Source organism: Sinocyclocheilus rhinocerous, unplaced genomic scaffold (assembly GCF_001515625.1).
Source record: "Sinocyclocheilus rhinocerous isolate Xijiao unplaced genomic scaffold, SAMN03320098_v1.1 scaffold846, whole genome shotgun sequence".
Lineage (NCBI taxonomy): Eukaryota > Metazoa > Chordata > Actinopteri > Cypriniformes > Cyprinidae > Sinocyclocheilus > Sinocyclocheilus rhinocerous.
In genome coordinates this window covers 321,558-332,196 of record NW_015661883.1, presented here as the reverse complement: position 1 = coordinate 332,196, position 10,639 = coordinate 321,558, and the positions used below count along the sequence as shown (strand labels likewise).

At 42.9% G+C, this 10,639-nt stretch overlaps 1 protein-coding gene across 1 annotated transcript in view; it reads right to left on the bottom strand.

Moving 5' to 3' along the window:
* klf8 (Kruppel like factor 8) overlaps positions 1–10,394 on the bottom strand; it is a 39,028-nt gene extending 28,634 nt beyond the window's left edge. Inside the window, exon 1 of the mRNA XM_016536449.1 lies at positions 10,002–10,394. Within this exon, the coding sequence (XP_016391935.1) occupies positions 10,002–10,028 (27 nt within the window). The 5' untranslated portion in view covers positions 10,029–10,394. The remainder of the gene's footprint in view (positions 1–10,001) is intronic.
* Positions 10,395–10,639: the final 245 nt, after the last annotated feature.

The window sequence follows — 10,639 nt, the reverse complement described above, 5'->3', positions numbered from 1 at the left end:
AGAATCGTCACTACCTGCGTCACTGAACTTGCGACACAAACACAAAAGAACCGCTAGATTTAAATCAGCACAGCCAGCGAAGGATCGAACGCAACTGTTTTGAACAAGCGCACCTTTTTTAACAACCAAAAAGTGGCTGTTTCGTTGTCTGTTGAGGAAGTACAGACGTTCCTCTCGTTGACAGCAGAGGAGCGGATCCAGCGAGAGCTTGATGGGGCGACGCGGAATGAAAAAGGTTTTTTTAGGAGTCGTGGCAGTAGAGGCGGCGCAACTATAACGACATGTGAATAATGCCGCCCACTCTAAAGCGGTACTGAACTGCAGTGGAAACGCAACCCGTGCCGAGGCGAGCCGTACTGAGCCATACCGAGCCGAGTCGTACCACGCAGTGGAAAAGCGCCATTAGTCAAGAAAGCATTCTGCACATAAACATTCACACACATTGATCTACAGTCTAACACAATGGCCCATAAGCCCTAAGGTGGAAAAAAAACAATAGCTCAGCTTTCTTCTCATCGCATACAGAGTAAACACAAAAAACTTGACAGCGGAAACATATATGAGATCAGATTTTGTGACATGGTTTATAGCAAAGCTTGAGAATATAAAGGTACTGTAGTGATGTGAGATCTTGTCTCCAAGGATCCTACTCATGGAATATCATTGCTTACCTCAGTGTGAAGAAGCCTGGCTAACATTTCACCTAATCTGAATTAGTAGGCAAACATCTCTTGTTTGCTTGTTCAACCTTTTCTCTTTTTGCATAATTTACATTTTGGTGTACATTTGCACTAGTTTGCAGGTTTCTTTCCAATCATTAGTTTGCACACTTCTACAGACAGCGCTGTTTTTGCACTTCACTTTTCTAAAGGATGTCAGGTAAGCTGCTTGGTTAATTAATGTGACACACTTTCACATTCAGCGAGCAAGCTAGTGGTGTATGACTTTCATATTTCATATATCTCATCGATTCATATTTGGAAAAAAAAAAAAAAAAAGATAAATTCTAAATATAATTAAAATTAAAATTCCCTATCGAGTGGATTCCTATTGAAATTAGGGCTGCAACTAACGATTATTTTGATAATCGATTAGTTGCCGTCTGTCTGACGCGCGTCCACGCGCCCGCCGCGCCGGCGCTCATTCAGTAAAGATTTACTATCAGAACGGACTTTTTTGCAAAAGTGGAAGTGTTCGCGTGAATTTGTTACATTTACAGATAAGGATATGACCGTGAACTGAAAGTTTTTGCGCTGAGGACGAACATGCATCTGTCAAAGCGCAGGACAGGGCAAGCCTATAGCCTACGCCATACGCTAATGCGTTAGGTTAAAGCTTAAAATAAAGAATTCTTAAGTTTTGGGCAGCTTGGATCACGTACTTCTCCTGCAGCATCTCATTCTGTTTCCTCCACTATTTTTAGATGCATTTTGTCCATAATGCGCTATTCAGTGCTGTAATTTGACGCGACTGGCTGAAGTTGGACGTGCACCTTGGGCAGACCCGACTAATCGATAATGAGAATCGTTGTCGATTATTTTCATTATCGATAATAATCGATTTTATCGATTAGTTGTTGCAGCCCTAATTGAAATGACTGTATTTCCCCTGAGAAAATTCAACGAACCAGAGAATGTGACCATACCTTAAGACAGGACGATACTGTTTGACTGATAAGTGATCAACTATTGATGTTAAATCTATTCTGCAGAATGCAGCTTTGAGGAGTGAAGACATCTATGTTCTCATGTAAATTAACATTTTGCAGATATATATCTTTAGATACATTTCGAACTTTTATCAGTTAAATGCATCAAAATAATGATGACTCATCTAGCACTCAGAGGAGTATACAAATTTCTGTCCAATGAAATTAGCAATAGCTAGTAGCAAATAATGGTTCACAGCTGTTACATAAGCTAAAAGCTATTTTTATATATAAAATACAAAGCATTATGTTCCATCCTGACTTCCTGTTTCAATAGGAAATTTGTTAGCATAGGAAGGTAAACTGTGCTTTTGAAGCAGTTTCATCAGGTCTTTAAATGTCAACCATCTAAATTCCTCTCTCATTTCTGTACAATGTTTCTGTGAATAGTTTTCTGTGCTCACTTTCGGTCTTGTAGCTTTAGACCGTTCTCCACTGTCATCTTTGCGTAAAGTATCTAAGCATCCATCTTAGGTTTATAGGATGCAAGCTCTTCTTGCATGTAAAAACACTGAGCACTGTGAGCAGTTGCCATTTTGACAAGTTTATTTGATTCTTGTAAGCTGTAAAATAAGTTGTGGTATGAGGGTGAAGTGAACCAACCTCTAAGGGAATAACTGACTGACGAGTAAACTTACTTTGTCTTTGCTTTTCTCAGAGCCGCTCCACTAACTCCATGCACTGCCAAATAAGGTGTTCGAGGACCAACTACGAAAACAAATGAGATGTTCCTTTAGTTTTCATGGAAGAAGACAGCCTCTACAACACTTGGGGGGGGGTACTACATTTTTGTCAAGAAAATAAGGTCTCTGGTTGTGTAATGTGTATGCATGTGCAGATCTGTATGTACGTGTACATGTTTGCCGCTGCTGTTTAAATATGTCAGAACAACGTAATTTTAATGCAGTCTGTTGGGGCCTGGGGCACATCTTGTTCTGTGTACCAGCCAGTGCTGTCACTGCGCCCCCTTCATGTAATCAACTCATCGGTCCAAAAGCAAAAGAAGAGAATGAAAAAGAGTGTGAGAGAGAGAGAAAGGAAAAGAGAAAAGAGGCAGAAGGGGAGGATACACATGTAAGGTCACAGCTGCATGGGGTGCGTGAGGGGGATGAGCAGGCAGAGGGTTTGGTGACACACACGGAGCGCAGGCTGTGGTGCAAGGACTCTGTCCTACCCTCTGGTTCTTTCCGTTAGCCTCTTAAAGGTACAACGCCTCCCTTTGGCCAAAGACCACCCTGTGTCAGGCGTCTCTCTTTAAAGCACTATGCCCTATGAAAGTATTGCTGTGGTACCAGTGATAGTTTCAGATGGTAATACAAGAGCACTTTGATATTAGTCTAGATTGTTAATTGCCGTAAGGTCTGGCACACGTTTGTAGCTTGTCACATTAGTGAAATTTCATTAAAATTGTGCAGGCAAAAAAGGTCTATTGTCTATTATGCATAAAGCGCAGCTCACACAGAAGTCACTTGCAACCCAAGCAGCTTTCTCTTGGTCAACATGACAAACTTGAACCAGTCGCGAAATCTGTGTGGGGAAGTGTTTTGCAGTCACATAAAATTCCTATTAAAATGACTAGATTGTGCCCATGAAAATTCGCCAAACCATGGTAAACGAGATTGTTTGACAGATATGTAAAGCAACCAACTGTTCACGTTAAACCTATTCAGCAGAATTTTGCAGAGCAAAAACAGTGCAGAAAATGCAAACGTTAGTTCCTTTTGGGTCAGCACATGGGTTATAATTACAAAAATAAGAGGTCGTCTTTCAATTCAGTACTGCATCCCCCCAAAGCAGAGACTTATGGCGCTTTTCCACTGCGTGGTACGACTCGGCTCGGCACGGCTCAGTACGGCACGGCACGGTTCGGCTCGGCACGGTTTGCGTTTCCACTGCAGTTCAGTACCGCTTTAGAGTGGGCGGGATTATTCACATGTCGTTATAGTTGCGCCGCCTCTATTACCACGACTCCTAAAAAAAACTTTTTCATTCCGCGTCGCCCCGTCAAACTCTCGCTGGATCCGCTCCTCTGCTATCAACGAGAGGAACGTCTGTACTTCCGCAACAGACAACAAAACTTTTTGGTTGTTAAAAAAAGGTGCACTCGTTCAAAACAGTTGCGTTCGATCCTTCGCTGGCTGTGCTGATTTAAATCTAGTGGTTCTTTTGTGTTTGTGTCGCAAGTTCAGTGACGCAGGTAGTGACGATTCTCTCCGGCCAATCCGTGATCAGCAGAGTTTACACGTCACGTTTTGGTAACGGTACGGTTCACTTGGAACCCCAACCAAGGGGGTACTAAAAAAAGTATCAGGTACCAGGTACTGTACCCAGTGGAAAACCCCCAAATAGTGAACTGTAACGAGCCGTACCGTGCCGTACCATGCAGTGGAAAAGCGCCATTAGAGACTGGACTTAGAAACTCCACCCTTCCTCTTCAGCGAGACAGAGTCGTGTAACCCTCACACACACAAGTCGTGGTGGAACAAAAGGGCTGTGTGCAACAAGGGCCCTGCCTCAGAAGCGTCTGTTGGGGAATGAAATGAGAAGCAGCAAGCAGCGAAAAGAGAAACGAAGGAGTTTTTGAGGTGAGAGTTGAGACCAATAAAAAGAACCACCTGAATAGGTCAAGGCCAACTGAATGCCTGTAGCAGAAGACACAGGGCCTACAAAGGGTCTAAAAGAAGAACAACCCACTCACACTAAAACAATGAATTTCAAGGAATCATTCTCAGAAAAATGAAAAATCTATTATTATTTGATACTTTGCCATCTTACATGACATATACACTAAGTGTTTTGCAGTCATTTTGATGAATTCTGGTCTTTTCATCACACAAATAATATCCATTATTTACCAAACATCTCCAGAGTAGCTCTCAAATCAAACATTTTGCCATTGATGTCAGTGAGGTTTGGCCACAAGACTAGCGGTGCTCCGATCAACCGGGTTCCCCTTCGCTGTCTGCTGATAATCGCTCCTTTTGATTTGATGTGATTGGTGATCTCTCAAAAAAACTAAATAAGCATTGTAGGCTTTCTTTATAAGCCTATCTGTCTGAATTTTGTGTAAGCCTGCCTTAAAAAAAAAAAATACAGTAAAAACAGTAATGTTATAAAATATCATTGCAATTTAAAATAACCATTTCTAATTGAAAGTATTTTCAAATGTAATTTATTCCTGTACTCCAATCTTCAGTGTCACATGATCCTTCAGAAATCATTCTAATATGCTGATTTGGTGCTCAAGAAACATTTCTTAGTTTTTATTATCATCAATGTTGAAAACAGTTGTGCTGCTTAATATTTATGTGCAAACCATGACACTTTTTTCAGAATTCTTTGATGAATAGAAAGTTCAAGTTAAAAAAAAAAAAAGTTTAAAAAAAAAATCTTTTTTAACATTATTTTTGTCAATTTTGATTAATTGAATGTAACTTTGCTGAATAAGAGTATTAATGTATGAAAAAATCCTAATCAGACCATGCCTATAAATAATGCTACATGATAAAAAGAAGGCTTCAAATAGACCCTATGATCAATGACTGGTACTTTTTCCAGTGATCAGAGCACTCTTACACAAGACATCCAAAAAAACAGTAATAGCATTAGCACTTTGTATTCAAGATTAAAGATAATAAGTAAATTTCAGCATGTTTATCACAAAAGCAATCATATAATTTCAGGATATTTGGAATATATTGCTACTTTGAGGGTGTTTTTGGTCTTTTTTGAAGTTGAGGAAGAGTAAATAATGACAGAATTGTCATTTTTGGGTGTATCGTTTATTTAAGAATACCTACAGTCATGGCTGGGAGTGTATATAGGCTCCAAATAAATTCAAACAAATGCACACGTAGGACTTTCTCTTTATGGTTGGCACAGTCACCATAGCAGTGAACTTGGCCTTATCTCACCACACCCCTCTGACGCAAACTCTGCTGTTACTTCCCATAGCCCTCCCCACCCTAAAACACACGCTCACACACTCTCACACAACAGTCCTAACATGCTCATTGCTTTCCCTCCAGTTCTTGTACTCAAAAAGAAAGGTCTGCCCTGCATACGTGCAGAAATGAAGTTTCTTCACAGGATGCTTGGCTGAAATGTAGCTTTGCTAATGTAATGCAAACCTCAATGTTTCACCTCGTCTCAAACCATTTAATGTCCGTGAAGCAGATGAGCACCCAGACAGGAAGGAAGAAGTTTCTCTCTTTCTGAAAGCCAGCGCATCTCTGCTGCAGAGCTGCACCGAGAGAAAAACGGCAAGAGAGAGCTGGTGATGTCAAATTTAAAGGCATAGGGGCAAGATGCAGTTGTTCCAAAGAACATACCTGAGAGGATAGTCTATACTTTCCTGGAAGAATGTGCTCGAGACGGACACAATTTATGCCTCGCTCCTTACAATTAAGCTACAGTAAAAGGCTAATGCAAATGTCCAGCATTTGCATGCGTTTAGAGGGGGCTACAGGAACAAAGGTTCGCAACTTTTTTTCCAAATCACGTAATTTTCACATTCGGAGCAATGGCTTGCATGCCGTTTCCAACATCAATAGTCACACACACACATTGAGACACACCCTCCCCACCCTGAGCACTCCACCCCCGCTCCCTCGTTTCATTGCAGACAGTTTGGCAGAACTGCAGGGGTTGCTATGGGGACGGGATTCTTTCCCTGGTTAATGATTGTGCCGCAATGGTAGGGGGTCATTCTGTCACATCGCCTCTCAACTGGGGAGACATGGACAATATCCTTACAGTCCCATACCACACACACACACACAAACACACCCCAAAGCCCCCACTCATCCAAAATTTCACCTCTAACTTGGTTTACTTCCTTTAGGTCTGGGAGCTAAACCACATAATGCTGCATGTCTCCTTTAACCTCACGCTTATGGCGCTTTTCCACTGCGTGGTACGACTCGGCTCGGCACGGCTCAGTACGTCTCGGCACGGTTTGCGTTTCCACTGCAGTTCAGTACCGCTTTAGAGTGGGCGGGATTATTCACATGTCGTTATAGTTGCGACACTACCACGACTCCTAAAAAAAACGTGGTAGTAGCTACCTCTACTACCACGACTCCTAAAAAAACTTTTTCATTCCGCTTCGCCCCATCAAGCTCTCGCTGGATCCGCTCCTCTGCTATCAACGAGAGGAACGTCTGTTCTTCCACAACAGACAACAAAACTTTTTGGTTGTTAAAAAAAGGTGCGCTCGTTCAAAACAGTTGCGTTCGATCCTTCGCTGGCTGTGCTGATTTAAATCTAGCGATTCTTTTGTGTCTGTGTCGCAAGTTCAGTGACGCAGGTAGTGACGATTCTCTCCGGCCAATCCGTGATCAGCAGAGTTTACACGTCACGTTTTGGTAACGGTACGATTCACTTGGAACCCCAACCGAGGTGGTACTAAAAAAAGTACCAGGTACCAGGTACTGTACCCAGTGGAACCCCCCCAAAAAGTGAACCATACCGAGCCGTACCATGCAGTGGAAAAGCGCCATTAGTCTCATTTTCCCTCCATTTTCCTCTGCTCTCTCGGACAACCGAATCCTCCTCAGGCAGCTCTCAAAGTGAAAAAAGACCTTGATAATATCTGAGGTACATTCGTTTCTTCTGCCACCAGCAGCATACATATTCAGAATAAGGCCTAAACGGAAGGTCTCAGTGGCGCAATGTCTTAGTACCAGCCTGTCCAACTTCATATGGTTAACATTCTTGAGAATAGAGTAAAGAAAATGGGCTTTTAATAGGGAGCAATGGTCAACAAAGCATGTGATGTTGAGGCATTACACCATATTAATTTATCTCAAATATCTAATGAGGAAGTGTCCTACTTCATATGATACAGAATCAAGTTCATACAAAACAGAACACTGACTAATTTGTGTTGCACTTTTAGAGCTAAGCTTTAGGACAGGTTAAGGGTGTGACGCTAAAGTGCAGTCAATAACACAAGAGGCTATTTAAGACAGGGAGTGAGAGGAACTGCCACCCTGCAAAAACACAACCTCAGTCACACCCAGGGCCGACTGCACCCTTCTCCTAAAAATAACTGTACTCTAGGACAGTGGCAGTCTCTAACTGTCTCAACTCCTAAAAACAGATGCACTTTACATCACGCCCCCCCCCCCAGCTTGTTGGCTTGATTAGGCAGCCAGTGGATGCCTCAACCTATAAACACCCTTCTGAAGCGATGTCACCCTGACAAAACCAAAAGACTGAGACCTACAGAGGGTAGCTGAGTGTTTGACTAAAGTTTGTCCATAGATGTTAATGATTACAAGCTGTCTGGCACACCTAGAGCACTCTCTGTTCCTCCAATGATAATGCCTCAGTCCACTCACCTCCCTGACTCTGTCAATAACAACTCACGCAGGAGACTCTGCTCCCAAGAATGAGCTCAGTTGCAGAATATACCATATTAAAGGCAAAAACAGGTGGAAGATTACATTAATTAGATCTAACACAGGGGTCACCAAACTCGGTCCTGGAGGGCCAGTGTCCTGCAGAGTTCAGCTCCAACTCTAATCAAACACACCTGAACCAGCTAATCAAGGTCTTACTAGGTATACTTGAAACTTCCCGGCAGGTGTGTTGAGGCAAGTTGGAGCTAAACACTGCAGGACACCGGCCCTCCAGGACCGAGTTTAGAGACCCCTGGTCTAACAGGTAGTACTGTACAACAGAGGTAGAGTAGACTAAAACCGTGGTTCTCAATTCCAGTCCTCACGACCCCCTTTGAATGGAACATATACGCTCCCTTCGAACTAGAATCATGTCGGAATATCCTGTGATGTCCACTTCACAGGGTACTTGCGGTCGAATAGAACAAACATCTGAAGTGATAAGAGATACATACAAAATGTGCAGAGCAGGGGGTCGCGAGCACTGGAATTGGGAACCACTGGACTAAAAGATGCAATATACCTCAGTCAGGTTAGACGCCACATTGAATTTAACCTGGGTGAAATGAGGCCGTGAGGGATAGAAAGACATTTCATCAGCTAAACAATCAGTATAGTGTTTAAAAACAGTACAATCCATTGAATGCATTGTACGTCTATACCTTACAGGCTTGCTTTCATTTCTGTCAAAAATTAGACTAAGGTCTATATCTTAAAAATGCATCTTTGGAGGTATGGATCTAAATGGATACTTGGCCATTTTAATTAGTGATGGGACGATTGATACCGAGGTTCTGATGCTCCGACGCAGTTTTCAAAGCACTATTGTATCACACACTGTGCCGATGCTTGTATCGAAATGACAATACCACGTGATTGATGACGTTTGAAGCTTCGAACATCATGCAGTATCGGAAGGTGGTTTGAAAAAAATCGGCGCTTCGCATGACTGATATATATATATATATATAATGACCGTTGCTGTATAACTGACCTTTCATTCTGTTAAACATTTTCTGAAACCAACCAATCAAATCACAAAATAACCCCTTCAGATCGAAGACCCCTTTGCTATGTGCTGGGTGACTGATCATCTTGTTAGGTCTTATTTTGTGACCGTGACAAGCTGACCATACATATAAACACAAACCTATCTCTAGATGACAGTGTAACCCATTAAAAGTACTAGTACATACTTTTGTTTACACAGTTACAAATACACACTACATACACCCCCCCCTCCCTCCTCCTACTTGGCATCATGGGATGTTAATGATAGTTTTCAGTAGCCTACAGTCATAGTTGTGTACAACCTGCTACAGTCTCTTGTTAGACAATGTACTGCTGGCAACACTTTGATATTTAGACCTTTACCAACTGAAAGATGATGACAAAGGCAATAGCATATAGCATTATAGGGCAGCAACAACATAACAGAATTTTTTCATCCCATGCAAATGCAAGGCTGCTGCCCCTTTAAGAAAGCAGCTAAGATGGTGTCTCTCCAGCGAGCTGCATTCGGCGCGCTTCCTTCCTGCCTTCGCCGCTTTAAAACAGCAATGCAGATAAGCGTCGACTCTGACAGATGTGCCACACACTACTGACTTTGTCACGAGTTGCACAAGTATTTCAAATGCACCAGCGCTATCGTTAGGGGGCTTTTGGATAAGCACGGGCTAAGAGTCGCATGCACAGGAGTGAGGTAATCACACAGCAGCTCAGATATTATCGGCTCATTTCGGTTAACGGCGAGCAAACCGAAACCGGGTAACTACTCATAGATGAGGAACTCTGCAGAGTCCTGCAGAATGGAAATCGGACAGCGACAGCCGTCAAAAGCTACCGGCTACGTTGCAAACGAGTCGATAGCGAACGATAAACGGACTTACTTTTTTGTTCCGAGTCTCCGTGTGCATCTCGGTATCTAAGCGGCGGTGAAGGGGTGGAGCGGAGGGGGGGTCGATCGGATCGGGCGGGGTGATATTTGAATAACAGTGAGCTCGATGTCAGTTTTTCCACCTCAGTATTAGAGGAGAAAGATGCGCTCGTTGCCTCGGCGGATCACAGAAATCATATCCCCGGCGTCGAGAAATAAACCCTCTTTCCGTCGCCCCGGTCGTCTTTCAGTGTGTGTTTGTTTCCGTGTTTAAGGGTTGGGCTCGAGCTGTGAGTCTCTCCTCCGCCTCTCCCTGCTGCTGACCCCACCCTGCGTCCCCACCCCTTCACTGTGTCAATCACAGCCGGTGTGTGTGTGTGTGTGCAGCACGATGATAGAACCTCAGAATCATCATAGCACCCTGTGTCACCTTAACCTAATGACGTCAAGTTGCACCGGATGTTTGGAGCTGCTCAACTGTTGTGGTCTTTTTGCATGAGTTGATGATGCCCCATATGTGCCTTCATTGTTTGCCTTGACTTTTGGCTTGTAACTGGGTGTGGAAGGTTATTTAGCTATAGTTTGGAGACACAAATGCACCTAAAGTAAGCAAGAGCATACAAAAACTTTATTTAGGGCCCCATTCAAAAA